General features: G+C 39.1%; 2 protein-coding genes across 2 annotated transcripts in view; one reads left to right on the top strand and one right to left on the bottom strand.

Annotated features, from left to right (window-relative positions):
* Nucleotides 1–351: 351 nt before the first annotated feature.
* Nucleotides 352–6,481, bottom strand: LOC139731120 (WASH complex subunit 1-like). The gene is made up of 6 exons (XM_071642001.1): nucleotides 6,438–6,481; nucleotides 4,317–4,957; nucleotides 3,532–3,743; nucleotides 2,383–2,775; nucleotides 1,674–1,838; nucleotides 352–767 (listed from the first exon to the last, which is right to left on the bottom strand). Exons 2-6 carry the CDS (start codon nucleotides 4,838–4,840, stop codon nucleotides 589–591), a joined length of 1,473 nt encoding a protein of 490 aa, XP_071498102.1. The 5' UTR covers nucleotides 4,841–4,957; nucleotides 6,438–6,481; the 3' UTR covers nucleotides 352–588.
* A 5,410-nt stretch (nucleotides 6,482–11,891) lies between these two features.
* Nucleotides 11,892–19,241, top strand: part of LOC139731150 (uncharacterized) — a 182,235-nt gene continuing 174,885 nt past the window's right edge. Inside the window, exon 1 of the mRNA XM_071642031.1 lies at nucleotides 11,892–12,229. Coding sequence (XP_071498132.1) covers nucleotides 11,892–12,229 — 338 coding nt within the window. The remainder of the gene's footprint in view (nucleotides 12,230–19,241) is intronic.

Here is a 19,241-nt window from a genome sequence, read left to right as displayed (position 1 = left end):
ATATATACAACATTTTCCCATGTAATGATTTAATGGGTGGTGGTACATCCCCCAGTTTGAAACTAGCACAATAATTTGGATCACCTCAGTTGACCACAAAATCATTGAAATGAACTAGGTTGATAGTAGACTGTGCTAAAAAAAAAAAAGCTTGCAAATGACATTTGGAGATGTTATTTTAGTGAGTTTTGTGCATACACATGTTCTTGTGTTACTATCATGTGTGCGTTACTACGTACATAGCACCTGCTGGCTGCAGCAACATGCACATGCAAATTACTGTGCTATTTCAAATTGTGGTGCCTAACCAGCAAGATGAACTTCCTGATGGAAAAAAAAATCTTGCTCCAATGTAGGATTTGGTTTACATTAACGATAGTTCATATTAATGCATTGGTCTGGTGCTACCGTGCAAATTGCTGTGACGATAATTATCACATGAATTTAGGCATACAAACTAGAGTCATTTAATGCATTGGATGAGTCCATGAGATTGGAACACTGAGAAAGGAGAGACTTTAAAATCGCTGCCACGACCGGAAAACATGTAAACATTTGTGACACGCCGCGCACGGCTTTCTTGTTGCCTTAATCCCAGTCATCATCGTCATCTCCGCCGCTTCCCCCGCCGGGAGGTCTTGGGGGCGGGGGAATCATGTTGGCCAGGCGGTCCATGGCATTGCCCTTGGACGGGGGCGGCTGGTTGATGGCAGGGAGGCCGTCTTGGGTCTTGTTACTCCCGCTTCCACTCCCTCCTCCGCCGCCACCTAAAGACAGGGATGGAGAATGAAAATTCTAGATGTAAACACTGCCATTCATGACTTCCATGCCGCATTTCAGGCACAAAATTGTCTTCTTTTTCTACTGAATTCACCACTGACTTTCCAAGTTTGACAAGCAGGACATATTTTATTGAAAAATCATTTCTAACTTGTAAAAACCCAAGTAAAGACTCTTAAATATGTGAAGTATACAACATAAAATTACACCAAAACCCAGATTCAAAATTCATCCATGTGGTAGAAAACCAAACAAGGCTGCATTGCATGATGCACTAATGTTGGATAAAGCATATCTGCATGTACATGTCCAACACAGTGAATTGTTTGTCTCACACATTATTTTTTGCTTGTTCGAAAACAATACACAATGCACACTAAAATACACAGAAAGCTTGAAAGAGAGCAATTCTAGCATTGTCCAACTACCCTGATTTATGTTTTGTCCATTTGAAATCTGCAGTATCTGTGTCTCTCTGGACTTGAAAGCTCACCCCAGCTTTAGTTACTAATAACATTGTACAAAGAGACCTTCAAAACACGACGCCATGAACAAGAAACACCTAAAGCTGTTGGCTGGCTTCTTTGCAGTAATGTTAGCAATAGAAATTGCATCATCTACTACAACTGTAACTGTGTCAACTACAGGCAGAATACTTGGCATTCCCAGCTTGCGATGATAGTCAAAACAAGTTCTGTGTCTGTCCATAGCCAGTTTATAGTAAAACTAACATGATAGCTTAACAGATAAAGAACTGCTTAAGTTATTTATGGCAGAGGGGACTGTTTGAGCATGGTGATGATGGGGGGAGGGAGGAGGGGGTGGGGTTCATGGTAACTCATGTAACAACACACTGATTTGGCTGTCATACGACAGACATAGCTGTCACTCACCTCCACCTCCCTGCTTGTTGCCAGAGATACCTCTCCTCCTCATGGCCAGCATGTTGGTCAGGTCCGACAACAGATCACCGCCTCCCGAGGGCGGCGCCTGCTCCTTCTCCCTCTTCCGGTCCTTCTTCCGGTCCCTCACACTCTTCTTCAGGTTCTTGACACCACCTGGTAATGCAGAATTCATATGGGTGATGTTTATTGATCTTCATTTGCTGAGTATATTCGGAAAACCTCGACTTGACTAGCACAGGCCTGCTAGAATAGAATTTCCATCAGCACATATGTGCACCAAAGATTGTCGGCAAAATTCAACTCTGGTCGAGATACTTCGGCTGCAGTGTGCTGTGTAGAAAGCTGTGCATAATTCATCACAGGGATTTCCAAATTTATTCACGTTGGGCCAACCTTCCCATTACCCATTCTCCCCCTACTATAATGTCTTTCAGAATCATCTACATCTGCAACATCTTTTGAATTTAGTTACTAGGATAGGATAGTATATGAAGACGCTGCTGTAGTGTGCTGCTGTGCATCTTTGTCATGCTAATAAAATCAGTCATATATATCTTGTATCATTAATATCAAACATAAATCATATGACTGGTTATTCTTCCTACACGAAAATTGATATGGTTCATTTCAATATCATGCATATTACATGTTAGTCGTCCAGTCACATTTTTGTAACTGTGCAAGACAGACAACCCACCTGCATTTCTGATGGACGCCAGAAGATCAGATCGTGCACCACTGGGCTCTGCCAATGCAGGAGGCAGGGTGGAGGCAGTGCCACCACTACCTCCTGCTCCTGCCCCTCCTCCTCCTCCAGTCTCCACTGCCACTGGGGGCGGTGGCGGGGGTGGAGGCGGGGCAGCAGCTGCATCTGGTGGTGGGGGCGGAGGGGGTGGGGGTGGGGCGGATGCATCCATTCCAGGAGGCATGATGGCAGGCACGCTGGAGGAGCCCTCCGGACCTGGCAGGGCCGGGAGGTTACTGGGCTGGGAGGAGATGACGCTTGGTAGCTCAGGGATGTTTGCACCGGGTAGCGAGGGGGCAATAGAACTCTCCTGATCTCCACTAAAGATGATGTCATCAGCAATGCCTGTCATGAACAGAAAGGAGAGAAAAATATTTTTACTTTTTTTCTTTCTGTCAGGTAAGTGATACACCCCAATCTCAGAGAAATACACATACTTCTATGTGCAAGTCATACAGTCAGGAGTGACCTCGACTTTACATTTATGTAATATAACCAAATATCCAACCTGAGAAGAAGGAACATACTTAAAAACAAGAAAGTAAATAATAAATAAACAAAATCATATAGTCTCAAACAAACAGCTATAGCGAAAACAACAACAACAAAACTATGGATACATGCACATTTGATATGAGTTGTTCTACTGATGTTAGTCTGGATAATGCACATCCTGGCTCAATGGCATACTAGGTGATACAGACTGACACATGACTTGTACAGATCTCACGTGAAAAATAATAGTGGGGTGCATGAAAGGAAAGGGACTACTTGCTGAGTATCACATTGAATTTATGGTTATAACATAATATGGAAGGGAGCATGTCAAATCATCTAAGAGCAACAGGCAAATGCATTAGGCACAACAGACAATACACACGGACATTTTCACACATGACACATGCACATCCATATTCTAATCAGAATACTCTGAAGGAGTCAAAGAAATAAATCTCCTTTCAATAAAGGGCTACTTTTACATCATTTGAAGTTAGTCAATACACATAAGGAGCCACTGTTTTTCTTTCTCTTCTATGTTTTGTTTTTGCTTGTTTGTTTGTTTGTTTGTTTTTCTGGTGTTTCGTAGAGTCCTAGACCAACCTGGCAGGTCTGGAAGGAAGCTCGGCACATCGATGTCGGGAACCTCCCCAAGGTGGGGCACGTAGAAGAAGTTGTCGCTGGTCATGCGCTCGATCTGCTCCCGCTGGAGGATGGAGGTTGGCGCCTGCCCCATCTCCTCCTGCTCCTCCTCAATGGCCTTGCGCGTCTTGGTGACCGCACCCAGCGGGTCGATCATCACATACTTCTTGTACCTGCAATGAAAAATACAATGGAGGCTGTCAGTGCATGATTGCTCTTATTGTGACAGCCCAATTTAACAACTCTGTTTCATACATCCTCTATGTTCACAACTTCTCTTTCTTTTTTCTGTCCGTTCCTTTGTGTTTTGTTTTGTCTTTTGTCTTTTGTTTTTTGGCGATTTATATCTATAAATACAGGAAGTACTGGTGTATTTTATGCAATACACATTTTGAAGATGTGCTTTACATGTGATACTTTTCAAGCCGGTATGTTGAACCTCTATTTCCATGCGTTGAACTATGAAAATCTAATGCCACATTTGAATGTTGTCTCACTGTTCTTAGAAGTGTCTGTAAAAGTTCTGCATACTAGCCACATTCCTAAAATAAGCTAAAATAAGCTCCAACTTTCAAGGAGAAATTAATGTTCACCTGGGTTGCTACAACTGTTAATGATGAGATTATATTCATGTTCCGTGAAACACAGGATTTGATATAACCACATTATCTCTTGCAGACACTCTTTATACAAAAAAACAACAACAAACAAACAAACACAAAACAAAATGCAAGTTGCGCACTCACGGGTTCTCACTGGTGTTGAAGAGTAGCAGCGATGTCACAGAAGCAATGTTCCTTGGAAGTCCGCCAAGGCCTTCCCACGTGTTCTCCCCATCTTTATCCTTCTTACGCACATTGAGCTGCACATTGTAAAACTGCAGTTTCTCCTTCAATGCTCGACTGTCCAAAGTTTGGTGTTTGCTGGACAGTTTACGCGAAGGCCTAGGTATCGAGGAGAGTTCTGTATCTCCGCTGAAGACAGATTTATACATGTCCTTCTTGTCTGGAGCCGGGTACTTCGCGCTCGAGAACACCTTGATCGCTTTCCGACTGTTCTTGATTTTGTCAACCCGCAGCTGTGCGACATCGAGCCTCTTGTTGATCTCGGTCAGACGTTCTTGATTTTCTGTGACCCTGGACTCGATGCGCTCAAAAACATCGTTTGAGATTCTCTCCAGATACTCGAGCGTGTCTGCGATCTGGTGAATGGTCTCTTCCCGCCTGAGGTCTGGCTGGATGATCGGAATGTTGTAAACCTGGCCCGGCATCCTGCTTTTCAGGTTTTTCCTCTACTACCTCTGCATTTGATGTCAAAAGTTTCCAAATGATGCTTCCTGGTCTCCTCTCTTTGGCTACATCAGTGGCAAGTCATCAGAACAAAACACCTGCAAGTAAAAATGATAGTGTTTGTGAGACTACCCGACACAGTGTTTACACCTGGACAGTTACAATTGAAATAAAAGCATTTTGGGCACACAATGGAACTAGCAATAATCCTATTCTGGATGAGGATAGACAATGTGCAGCATATTGTATGCGATGAAAATGATAGCAAAAATTGTTAAGTATGCCTCAGATCATATCATATCAGCAACAGTGTTATTAGTGACTTTAAAACAATGTATGCTGCCTCAAAATTTACTGCCTTTGAAAAAGGATGTCTGGGTAGAGTACTGACAGTTGATAGACTCAATAGACTCCACAAATAACCCATAAAAAGATGTGATCTTTGTTTGGGTCACTACAAGACTAATCCACAGTTGCAAAATACTTATTTTGACAATTTCTCACTTCACATAGATGATGAAGTGATTATACCTATTTATGTTAATTTTTTCTTTAGTCACGAGTTTTATGAACAAATTATCCTGACAATTTCATTGGCTGCACTAATCTCTTTTCCTCATGAGCAATTTACAGTTAAATTTAGATATTTTAAATTCAATGTAAGTGAACAGGGATATGCATGGAAACTCAAACTCTCATGTATATGTTGGCTACTGAATTTTGAAAGTCTCTAACACAAACAGACTCTATGACTATGGATATGGTATGGACTAGTAACAAGTATAGTAGTATAAATTCATATGGCCCATGGTCATGAAGGTTCTTAGACTCAGAGGGCAATTTAAACTGAAGAGACTTGTGACTGCCTGCACAATTGTCAATTCACAAAGAAGTCATATTCATGTTCATAAACATTGTGAACTGCTGACTGTCCAAAAGAGAATAAGTGGACTTACAGAGGAAGGAAAAGGGGTGATAATTGGAAAGGCATTTACATTGTTCACCTTTGGAAGCAAAAAGAGGTACGGTATGTCGGTAGGCAGACAGGAAGTTGAAGGGAGAGGGTCGAATCAGGATCACGACAGAAACTTATGAGGGCCCAGAGAAAAAGCCCTTTTGTTTCAACAAATATGAGTAATTGCAAGCTAAAACGTTGCCCAAGGAGGTAGATAATAGACTTACTAATTTCTCAATTAAGCATAGCATGCATTGGTCGATTTGTGGACGAAAGATGTGTCGATTTACAGTCGAATAATTGAGGATTCACAAAGTATAGGCCTACACTGTTAAACACAGCCACTATTCGAAGTGATACGCACACGACCAGCGATACAGCGTAGAGCACTGATCCAGCCAAGAGCCACGGGAAGCGGGCCCGTGTATAACGTGCCATCTGCACTGCATACAATCGGACCTGTGTACAAGGTGCAATGTTACACAGCAATCGCACTCCCTACAATTGAAGTTTGCAGACAATTTCCGTGTATTCATAGCGTGTTTACAATGTTACAACATGGTCAGGTTAATCTACTTTAAGATAGGTGAATGATTACAGAAAAATAGTATAATTTTACTTACTGATCGTTCTCACTCTGTTCTGGTCATGAGACATACAGGGTGGTTTCCGGAGATAATGGAACGATTCATTTGAACACAGGGGGGATCAACAGAGGAAAGGCGACGTGCAGCGCAGGGGCCTGACTACAAGGCCAGGGGGGCGGATCCATCACCGAAGACGACCATACATTTTGAGCTCGAGAGAGATTTGTAATATAATAATGCTCCTTGCTAGGAGATGAAAATGAATACAAATCATACACTTTAAGACATTCCACAATATAAAATGAGTTTGCAAACTCATTTCTAGAATGAGGGGTCTCCTCTCTCTAGTGAACAAAATGAGGAAACAAAGGTGAACATCTATACATTCAAGAAAAAAGAAAGAAAGAAAGTGAATGTTTTTCATGTTCATAATTATTTCTCACAAAAAGTTTAGATAAAAATCAAGGTACAAAAGTAAAAATTGCAGAAATTGACATTTTGTCATTCATTTGAAAATGCCCTTCAAGGTAGCAATGATATAGCAAAAGACCAATTTAACGCAATGAGAAACATGAATGAAATATATACTAGTACACTGTAGCAAAAATACGTTGTTGTTCTCTTTATTATCTCTTTATGTCCCCTAACAAAACATATTGGGAAAGGGGAAAAATTAAGTTTGGTTTTTTTTTTTTTGTCAACTCGAACTTCAAATGGCGTAGGAAGCAAGCCCCAAAGGTGATCAAATGGACATAATTTCTTTGTTTCATTCTGTTAATCTAGGAATTTAAGAATTCATGAGACAATTAATTCAAGAGCGGAATATTGTTTTCAACTTTCCACATTTAAAATATCATTTCAAATTTCTACTATTTTTGGCAATCATATCGCTTCTTCTCTATTATCATTTGAATTTGGGTTTGAGTGAAAATTTTTAATTTTCCTCAGTTATTTTAAGCCTTTTATTATCTTTAGGGATTACAAAGACACTATAGAGATCATAGGTTTATATTCGCAGATTAATTCGTGTTTCTTATTGAGTTGAATTTGTTTTTTGTTCTCATTGTTATATGGAAGAGCACTCATGCATGAAAGACAACTTGCTCATTTTTGCAATTTTTACCTTTGTGCCGTGGAAGACAAAAACGAATGTGCATGTTCACTCATGCGTAAAGTTTCCCTGTTTATTAACCTTCCAGGTTGATAGCCAATGAAATTACCTTTAACATGGTATAAGGAAAATATGTAGCCAAATATTACCATTATGAGAAAATTAATAAGAACTTGAAAAAGTGTTTACTTTCTTTTCTTTTCTTTTTTTGCTGAACGTATTAATAAACATGTTCCGATGATATAGTTTTGCAAGTTCCAGGAAAAGGGTACCACGACATGTCATTTGTAATCACTATAATTATAGTAATAATTATAACTATGTATGTAGTTATAATAACAATACACTGCAGCATGTGCAGATCAGTAAAACTACAGGTAAAATTTGTTTCAAGCATCAAGGAAGTTGCTGCTTTTAAAAAAAGGGGGGGGGGAGAAAAGGAAAGTTGGGATATAAAGTTGTAGAAAATGTCCTAGCAAAGCACACTGCAAATTCTTTGCAATCCATTCATATATATATATATACAATGCACTTCATTGTCACCTGAACTGTCATATTGTGTGTGTAAACGTGCCGTATATATATATATAATTATAAGACTTAAACTGGTTCTCGATGTTACTTAGCACACACTGAATGCTCGTTTCGTGACTGCAGTAAATCAAAGACTCTCAGAATCATCGCTATCTGAAGGAAAAAAATCACACACACATGACAAACTGCAATATTCCTGTGTATAAAAGTATATGAAGTAAAGTACAACCAAAGTATAAAAAGTAAAGTTCGTGTTATTTATATACACGTATTGACATTTTGGTTTTTTTAAGTACTCTAAGTCGTAATTACACTTTGATGAGAACTTTGTTGATTTGCCATAAATTATATCATCAATTCAAGGTACGAACAAAGTGAAACTGAAGCTGAAACTGAAACACACTAGTGTGTTGTTTAATATAATTTGCAATAATAACCACTCCTCCTTTCCTTGTGATTTCTTGTCGCTGCTGCTGCTGCTGCTGCTGTTGTTGTTGTTGTTATTGTTGCCAAACTGTTCACTGTATACCTGACGTTAGAGCCTTGTGATGAGTCAGTCTATATGGTCATCCATTAGACTTGCTTCTTTCCATGATCGTGTTCAGAATGCCTTTGAATTACTGTGCGCACTTCCAAGATCTAGATGCAAAGATCAGCATCAAAGTCATTTTCGAAAAGGTCAACAAAGACAAGCAGCTTGCTTGCGTATCAGGGCAATTACCCCCCCCCCCCCCCCCCCCCCCCCTCTCCCCGGACCACCCCCGGCTAAATGCTGGTTAGTGATAAGGTATATAGAGTACAGATTTTAGGGTTAGGGTTAGAGTTAGAGTTAAGGTTAGGGTTAGAACTAGGTTCAGGATTAGGATTAGGATTGGGATTAGGGTTAGGGGAAGGGTCTGGGGTAATTGTCCATGTGGGGTAATTGCCCTATAGACCCGCTTGCTCGATGTGATTTGGTTTGGGTTTCCTGACCTATCAAAAACTATAACAAAGGCAAAGAACAGAATTTGCTGATCGATTGAGAGTCTTCATCTATTTATCTTAGATTAATTATGTTCTCACTTTTTATAAAAATGGTTCAAATTGCTACTGATGATAATTAACTCTTTCAAGAGGCTTTCCTGACATAGACAAGAAAAAAAAGTCGAGTATCATTATATGATTTTGCATTATTACTAACGAGTGAACTGAATAACCTGCATGATTGAGGAAAGTCGTAGGTCTTCAGGGATAATCATTCCTAACTTCGAATACAGTGATAATGCTGCCTAAATAATGTTTTCAAGGGGAATAATATCACTGCAAATGTAGAATGTTTCACTCTCATTTATTCTTTTATCATAAAATATATCATATTACAATCGACAAACAAAAAAACCCCAAGCAAACAGGGGGTGTTTCATAAAGCTGTGCTTAAATTACGAACGACTTAAGAACAACTGAAACACGTTTTGATGTGCTATAGGCTATACTTATCAGAATTTCAATAATTCAGCACAAGAACTGATCATTAGTCGTTCTTAAAGTTGTTCTTAGCCTATCAGAGTAGCTTTACGAAACACCCCCAGATGGCATACATATTCCATTTGCAAAGTTGTCAAGAAAAATTGAATGTTCGTCACTCGATATCGCATGCAGAGGTAAGCATTATCTGCATCTATGTTTGGCCATTATATGAAATTCATTAATTTGCTTTTAATCATGAGTATGGATACGTTTTGCCCAAATCATCACATTGTTCGAGATCAGACAACCTCATGCATGCAAGCTCCTGTTTTGAGCGACATGCCTATATAAATGGACAATGAACTGAAGACAGAACATTTTATTTTGAAACGTTGGATTTTATAGCTTGGATACCGCTCCAACATGCATTCTTTCAAAATCCCAGCCCCTATCTAAAGATATATAGGCCTATATTATATATTATATGTCTCTCGTCCTTTCATCATCATCATCATCATCATCATCATCATCATCACCCTTATCATCTTTTTAATATTCATGTCATTATCATTGTCCACATCAGCATCATCATTGAATATTACTATTAGGCACCCTATATAACTTTTGTTTTTCATCATAATTATCAATATCATTGGGCCTATTGTCAGAATAACCATCATTTTATATAATTCATTGTCAATCGAGCTTCCTTCTTCCAGTGTGATCCTCCTCCCTTGATACACCTGTTCCTCATTTTGACTCTTTTCACATTCAACCTCCTTCCTTTTCAGATGAATGAAAGACAAATCGACAACTTGTACCACTTTGAATCATGTTTTCTTTTTCTTTTTTGATGATGGAAATATATAAACGATTGGATTGAATTGAGTTCAATTCAACCTCATTCCTTTTGGTCTCCATTTCTTTTTGTTCTATCAATAATTCTTCATCAACATGCAGTGGGTCGAACTTTTTTTTTACGTATACCCTTACTTGATAACATCACAACGTAAAAGTTTTCACTCCAGATCACAGAAATGCTAGGCTGAGTTATATTTAATAAAATTTTGTCGGTCCCATCGGGAAGATTAAAAGAGTACAAGGCTGTCCGTCTGGTCAAACCACTATACAGTGTATTTATTATACTGAATATAAAACTCCGACCTTTTAAACGATATTGCGGTAAAACAGGACCTATTACAGTCTGACAAATTGAAAGGTGAGTGACTTGTACAACTGAAGAACGATAGCTAAACAAGCCACTTGGCGCAACCTGCAATCGTCGGGATACTTATAGTTCGTACTGAAAAGATGTTCATATTGAATTAATTAATACTGTTGTCATGTGACGCCATTAGCAGTAAGAGCGTACAGTCATGGTTAGAGAAGGGGCACCTATGCATCAATCCTTGATGTGCGATGTGTAACACTAAGAGGCAAATGATTAAGTCCAAGATGCATGGTTTTGCAAGTGTACTATCTATGTATTTAATGTTAACTGGAAATTTGTAATGGGCACTGCAGGGAAACGGATTTACTGTGATGATGATGATAGTGATGATAATGATAATAATAGTAATAGCAGTAGTAGTAATAGTAATAGTAATAATAATAGTAATAGTAATAGTAATAGTAATAGTAGTAGTAATAATGATAATAATAATAATAATAACTATAATAACAACAATAAGTACAATAATGAAAACAATAACAACAATAAATGTAGGCCCTATGTATCGCGAACAAAATTAAACACATTGGTAGTGAAATTGATACCTAAAGATAACAATGCTAATGGAAAACCAAGTCAGTTAAAGCAAGTGAATAATTGATGAACACAAGAACATCATCATATTCGTCATTTGACACATGAAACGAAAAGTACTTCATAAAACGTGAACGGCAACGACGATACCTTGTTCACGCAGCTGACACTGATGACCTTTCTGTAGTTGAACACGAAATACGTTTCTGTGAGAGAGATCTAGCGCCATCTCCGGTGAATAACATGTCATCCAAGAGAAAAATGAAAATGATAATAATAAATCCTTTTCGTGTGTGTTTTCTCGCGTGTTTGTGTGTGAATCTATGATGTCCACACTAAACTGCATTGCGTGCAAGGTCTGTTTTCTGCACACACACACACACACAAAACACACTCAACACACAGAGATGCTCACGGGTCAAGCATGGATGTGGGGTTGTGTGGGTGATGTGTGTACACAACATTCAAATACGCATCCGTACGTGTGTGAGATCGGTTGTGGAATATAGAAATCCCCAGTGAATAGAGCTTGCATGTGTATTGTGAATGAAACTGTACTATATCTGTACTGGACCAATACTCTCTCTTCTTTGTGAGGCTGAAAGCTATCAAAAATAAACATTCTGTTAGCACTATGGAACCGTGTGATCCGTATCGTCAACGTGATGGAAATTCTAGGAGTAATACCCCAGATATTAACCGTGGTCGTGGCCCCGGTCGAGTTGCGCTAGTGAGAGCCTTACCTATGGATGTTTCTCCCAGCCGCCGCTCCCGCCCGCCGCCCGCTCCACGGCACGGAGTTGGTGATGCAGCTGCCTCATCGGTAGATGATGGGAGCGTGTTTCGACAAGGCAGAGTTGCAGAGGCAATCAGGAATTTAGCAGGAGGTGGCGATTGCTCAGTTGCTGAGAGAGAAACTTTAAGAGGAGATATCGACTCCCTTGAAGGGGCATGCCTTCAGTTTGAGGAAATGTGAGTGAGAATCTGTTCATATCTAAGTTAGAGCCTCAACATCACAAGCTCTGCTTTCCTATTAATCCTAGAGCTCTACTGAGCATTATCCTTTCGTTATCCTTTAAAAAAAAAAAAAAAAAAAAAAAAAATGCTGTCTGAATCACCGGGTCGAGAATAGGTGTCACTGTCAGTGTTATTATAAAATGTAGGCCGAGAATGTTACCAATAATGTATTGTTACAAGAGACATCACCAAGGTCTACCACAAGAGAAGTCCATTTTGTCAATGAAGACAAGCATAACCCATTAAAACCCAAACAAGTATCAGATCATTGCAGATTTTAATGGCATTGAATGATATCAGACAAGATTTGATTGCTGTTTGAAACTAGTAAAGGCATCCTCATTCTCAAAGGATGGGCACTGTGGAGCAACAAAATCTCTGTAAACTTTGGTTTTCTAGTCTGTGTTGCGCATACATGAACCTCCTCCTTCTGCTTGCTTGAGAAAAGACCAAAAAATGTATTTCTTTCATATTATGTCGTATGAGCATTGATAACATTCTCTTTGAGATTTGCTTTATCAGAATGTCACGTATAATTTTATCTTGGAGCAAATTTTGAAGGAAGAGAAAGTTTGGGACATTCCATTTACAAGGCACATGATCAAAGAGATACAGTTGGCCTGCTGCATGGCTAGGACAGCTTTTTCATATTTTCATAGTGGACAACATGATACGTAGATGTGCAACTCATATTGAAATTGCCATAATTGACATTCTGAAATTTTGCAGCTATGAGTCTATCAAAATTCCTGTTAATCTCATTGATTTCAGCATAATTCTTTCATATATGTATATTAATTATATGTCTTTCTCTGCAGGTTATGGGTTACTTTTCTGGAAAAAAAAAAGGATTAATGATTCCAGGTATTTAGGAGAAAAGATAACATAGAAGCTATCTATTTGCTATTGTGTGTGTGTGTGTGTGTGTGTGTGTGTGTTTGTGTGTGTGTGTGTGTGTGTGTGTGAGTGTGTGTGTGACTGGACGGAAAAAAAAAAAATCAGTTTTTGGTGGGAAATTACTTAGACGAGACAATTCTAATGCAAAATGCCAGAAATTCTTTGTATAGGTAGAGTGTATCCTTCCTGTACTGTGGTCTCTCAAAGAGTGTGGGAACTTTAAGGTTAACAAAGAGAATGTTTCTTTGAAATGAGTTTTTATAGTTTTAGAAAAAGACCTGAAATTAAAAAAGTTATATTTCACTTTCATTTTTAAAACAGATAAACAAAACCCTGCACTGATCACCTGTATGGTAGGCACTTGAACTGCAATTTACAAGTTTTTCATTTTTTTTTTTATTGTGATGTTTATTTTTGTTTTTCATTGTTGTACATGAATTCGTTCTTTACTCTTTGGGATTATCTTGTTAAGATTCTTTTACCTTTTTAGTATATTATATTATGTTTGTGGGTATGTGTATATGCAGTACGTCATATACATTGTATCAAGATACCCTAGGACTCGCTGCGACAGCTTTCATATTTTATGAGGATCCATGGCTGTGAAGTTCTTGTGCATGTACTGTCCAGGTATTGTTGTTTCTGTTGGAGTGATGTGGCTTCTTATCCTATTAGCAGCATGCCCTAAAATGGGCGATACAGGCCTACTTCCTAAGTACCTAGGAGTTGCCATTAATTTATAATGGTATGTGCAGGTCATGATAAAGTGGGTTGTTTTTCAGTGTGATTGCACTTGATTGTAAAACTCATTTCCATCTGTGCAATCTGCAGGCAGTTGCTGGAAGATTCAGTAAAAAATGACAGGAAAAATTTTGGGTCCAAGTTTGTTTGTTTGTTTTTTTTTTTGACCATTGCCATAACATGAAGAATGTAATATGAAAGTCAAATTTAATGCTTGCAGTGAAAGAGCAATGAATCTGATAATGTGCAACTAGTACAATTTTCTATTAGCAGCGTATCTCATCATGATCAACATAATCCTATATATTGCTAAGTGGTAACTACTTAGTAATTATAAAATCTGAAGTGTGTCATGCTGTACAGTAGTCTTTGCTTTTTTTTTTTGCCAGTATCTCTGTTGTTACTGACACAGGAAATAGATGGGAAAAGGATAGGATAGAATAAACCTTTCTACCATTTCCTCGTTTTGTGTTTTTATATACAATATGACTGGCATAATGTACAAATGAAGCTATTAAATATAAGTTCAGGCAAGGCTGGAATATAATGGGTTGATTGTGTATGATTAATAATAATATGCCAGTAACTTTCAGAGAGAAATATACAATCTGCCCACGTGACCAACCAACCTCTGAAAAGTAAAATTCAGATAAACGTTTGTCTTTGAAATAATTATAACTTCATGGAGAGATGGATGACAGGTAGAGTCAGAGACATTGTACACTACATAACAATTTCATTCAGCAAGATCCATTCATGCGTTTATTATGAATACAGTAGTTCACCTCTTTGTTTCATTTCTTCTCAAAACTTTGACTTTTTTTTTTCATCCCCTTGGATTAACTGGCAGTGATGATCCCTGCCCTCAAATACAAGTACACCACAGATATTTTATCAGGACTGTACCTATCCATGCTCACATAATATGCCTGAAAAGTTTGTGTTGTTGGTTGATGAACATCTGAAGTGTTCACATTGCCTAGAGTGTACGAAGACGGGAATAAATAGAAAATGAAACAAAAGTTATGCAGACTACTGTTCAAAACTACTAAACAGGTGAAATAACAATGTTATTTTGCAGTTTCAGTTTCTCTCTCTCTCTTTCCCTGTGTTTAGAATCTCAATCTTTATTAGGATTTTTTTTTTTTTTTTGGATATGAAAGTTTAATCTTTGTCGTGTAGAGGTAGGCCCCTAAATATTTACTCTTGATTTTATGGGATATTCAAAAGGAAAGCAATAAGGCTATCATTGTACTGCCACAGTGAAAAATTGGAAAAAAATAAGCAATTAATTAAAGAGAGAGAGACAAACAGACAGACAGACAGACAGACAGACAGATAGACAGAAGACAGATTTACAGACTTGCAAACTGTCTTACAGAGAGGGAATTAGCAACCTCACACTTTTTTTCCCCTTCATTTTCCCATTGTCTGTGATTTTCTTTCAGGAGCACATCAGTACAATATTTGGTGAACTGCACATTTGAAGCTGTGTGTAAAGTGATCTTGTGATATGTGCTGCCCAGGGCTAAATAGAAACCCACTTTTGATCAATCTTCTCTATCCGTCCAGGGTCACAAAATGACCCATAAATTGTATCAGTTGTTCAGGTATCACTCCTATATCCAGAATCTGATGCCGCTGTTGCTACATAGGCCAGCATTATAAAAAGTGGTATCAACTGAAAAGATGCTGAAATTTGAGTGATATTATGGGCATAGAACTTGAGGTCAAATTTCTTATGGCAAAGAAAAATAATTTCTGTGTAATCTCTGTAATACCTTAAGGATGCTACACTTGTGTGAAAGGAATGATGATAAACAACCAGTTGCACACACACACTAAACAAATCCCACCCGAGTTTTGTGAAATCTGTTGATACTTTTGTTTTTCTCAAAGTGGTATCATTTTGCTGAAATTTGATCACTGTAGGTTGAATGTCTTTTTCCTCCTTTTTGAATTAATGTTAAATTGTATTATGGCTTGTTATTGCTTACATGAGCTGATACAATACTTCACAAACAACTGCTATGAAACATTTGGAGTGATTTTTGCATCTAGTGGTAGTCTTCTTATCAGTTTACTGAAACACAGGAAAGCCACACTTTTTTTTTCAAAGATACCAGTACACTTGGACCCTGTTTACAGTGCGAGGCTCGGCCCAGCCCCGCTTCAGTGTAAACGCGCAAAAGGCCAAATGCGGGGCCAAAATTGGCCTCGCATATTGGCCTCGCTCTGGAGGTGGTCTCAGCCGCGGCCGGGCCCGGCCTTTTCTCAGTGTAAACGCAAACTGGGCCAAATGCGCGGCCAATTTTAGTCTGGCTTCCAAACTCTCTGCCCGTACTATTTCGCTATTCAGGATATTAACCCCCTCAACGTCAAAAGCTAGTATAGTTTAAGGTGGTTTTGTCCTGCAAAGGATTTTTCCTTTGGCAAAGGCCTTTGCCCGAACGGCGACTTCGTCGCCACGAAATCCAGTTGGCAAAGGGTCTGAAAACCAGACTATACCAAATTGCGTTTGTTTACAAGCAGAGCGCCACTATGACAAAATATTGAGAGGTTTGAATTAAAAGCGCGGCCGAGCCCGGCAGTGTAAACAGACAAAATTGCGGGGCTCGGCCCCACACTGTAAACGGGGTCTCTGCTTGTTGCCAGCAATAACATCCATGTGTTGTATAATACAGTGGATTGTTAAACATTCAATGCTGCTATGACCAACAGTAGAAAAACAAAACTTCCAAAAGCAAACTAAATGTTTTTATTGGGGTCCTCTTGTCATGTAAAAATATACAAGTAATATTTAATGAATTTCTGTCACAGGTGCTGAGTGTGCATTGTAATGTTGATTGCAACATATTTCCAAGATGCTTTTCTACATCTCATATATTTCAGGGATGTATTAATAACTCCTAGGTACTCAAAATTTTTTCTAATTTACCGAACTAAAAAGATAGGGGCATAGTTTTGCATTTCTGAAGTTTTCTTCGTGCTCGAGTCATAGCAAAATTATCCCTTTAATCAGTGAAAAGACATTGCTGTGATGCCAATGTGGTATACCGCACACCTCTATGGACTTACAGTGCATCCACTGAATATTCACATGATCAAGGCCTTTCATTGTATCACATGGTCTTCACATATCCCCCCCTTTCTGGAGACAGTTGCTTCTATTCATGATCAATTTGTTGGAGTCCATCATAGTGCCACTCACCTCTGTGATGCGAGATGACAGCAGTGGTAATTTGCACAAGTACTGAGTGCTGTATGTCGCTTAGGATTGGTGAGATCGGCCGTGATGTCAGGAGTGGTATAGCCTGACAGCCAGGCTCTGCAGGCTTTTTGTGCCTCCATCCCTAAAGGATGCCGGAGGGGCTATATTTTGGGGTCATCCTTCGGTCCATCCATCAGTCTTGTACCCGCACCCCAGAAAGAACAGGATTTTTTTAAATTTTTTATTTAACTCTTTTAAAATGGACAAAGTGGATTTGGTTGATGCTCACATTTGGTACAAATGCATTGATGAATTGTTTTTGACTGGAATTGCGAAAGGTCAAATGTCGAAGGCCAATAAGTTTGGGCTTGTCCCCAGCCAGCATAATAGATAAAGAGCTTTGTATTGATGAAAGTATATTATAGAGGAGCAAAGTTTTGAATATGAAATCAAGAATCATCCAGATTAAATTGAGTCATGTGCTGAGTACATTTCATGGTTTGCTCGCCACTCTTCCTCGTAAAAGACATCAACAGCAATTAAAAGAGAGGAAGAGGATACGAGCTGTATAATATCAGTTTGAAGCAAGTGCAAGTTTGAATTCAGTCCAATGAATCACCGATATTTTGAAATGTGAATAGATCTTAGTCATGCTGCATTTTTTTCTCTTCTCTCTCCATGGCTGTTAACACATGTATGCTAAATGAACAGATATGATATTTGTCTGTCCGTGTGTGTATGTGTCTAAACCGGTACAGAATCTGTTTCATCAGACATTATTTCATTTGCTAATTGTATACATTTGTGATAGTCCAAACCTATAAGAAGACACAACCCCCTTGAACATCGTAAGTGAACTTTCAGGAAAAAAAAAAGAAGCACCATGTTCTCAGTACAAATGACCCTACTCTGCTCATGGATGCTCTGCAAATTTCTGCACCATGCCAGCTTTTTGACGCAGCTTTCTAACCGGGCGTGCAGGGTGATGGTATCCTGCTGACTCATTATCATCACACTGTTTGGCGGAGGAGAGCAGAGGAGAGCAGAGCAGAGCGGAGCGGAGGAGAGAGAGAGGGAAGAGAGTAGAGGAGACCAGGGGAGAGTATAGGAAACACATCACCAGGGGTAATGAAGACATGATGAGGATGCTTTGTATCTAATCCACTTTCATGTGGGATGGGGGGGGGGGGGGGGGCAAAGAGAAGGAAAAGTGAAGGAAAAGGGAAAGAAGAGATGGTAGAACAGCAACAACAACGATAACTACAAAATACTATAACAGTCGTGGCAAACCACCTATGCAACCCTATGCATCAGTTCCAGTGAATATGCCTTGAGCTACAACATCCATACACATATTAAAGAACCTGGCTGGGGTGGATGGATTATGGTCTCATAAAACAGCTTGAAATTGCATCTTAAAGTGCTAGACATGCCGCCAGATACCTCCATCACGTCCACACGCTGCATTAGTAGAACCCTTCCCTTCGTCTTACTGAGACTTTAAGAATGGATAATATATGCCTTGAATGTAGTCAAGTAAAAGAAAAGAATTAACCCGTTCTGTATGGGAACCTGGTGGCCTGCGTATTAAGTCTATGGGATTTCAGAATTCAGTATGGAATGGGTTAAGTGGAGACAAGGTAGTAGGGTAATGCCCTTCCCTGCGCACATCATCATTTGTTTGCGGTTTTTAATGGTCGCACACAAAAGCATCTCAGCACTGAATTTTGCAGTCAAGAATAATTGTTGAAGAAGGCTGCTGCAGTGTCTTGGAGCAGTCAAGTAGAAAGTCCCTCTCTGCAGGGATGGACCGTTGTTGAAATTTAATACCCAGAATTACACTCGGGGGACCACTCGATACAGTATTTGCAATAAATCATGGAAACGTGACATCCATCTCTGGGTGGTAGGAACAAAGAGGGTTTTCCGCACCAGTGAGGATGGTATTAATACTAGTAAACGTACAGTGTACGTAATATCCTAATGATTCAGTGTGTTAATGGAATGTGCATGCGGAAATGCACATGTGGGACTAAAGGTATTTTCCAAGGTATTTTGTAATTGAGAAAGCTTCAAATTTTTTTTTAGTACACTTTCTCTGTTGAGATCTACAGTTCT

This window comes from Diadema antillarum, unplaced genomic scaffold (genome assembly GCF_040938485.1).
Source record: "Diadema antillarum isolate AM-2024a unplaced genomic scaffold, OU_Dant_1.0 seq00000358_RagTag, whole genome shotgun sequence".
In the NCBI taxonomy this organism is placed as follows: Eukaryota; Metazoa; Echinodermata; class Echinoidea; order Diadematoida; family Diadematidae; genus Diadema; species Diadema antillarum.
Note: the sequence above shows the minus strand (reverse complement) of the source record. Positions and strands in the feature narration are given on the sequence as shown.

Excerpts from the sequence above, each read along its gene's own strand:
- LOC139731120 (XM_071642001.1), bottom strand. The coding sequence starts at position 4,840 with ATGCCGGGCCAGGTTTACAACATTCCGATCATCCAGCCAGACCTCAGG. Across the intron at positions 3,744-4,316 it reads TTCAACACCAGTGAGAACCC|GTACAAGAAGTATGTGATGA; the intron begins GTGAGTGCGCAA and ends TTTTCATTGCAG. Across the intron at positions 768-1,673 it reads CAACAAGCAGGGAGGTGGAG|GTGGCGGCGGAGGAGGGAGT; the intron begins GTGAGTGACAGC and ends CCCTGTCTTTAG.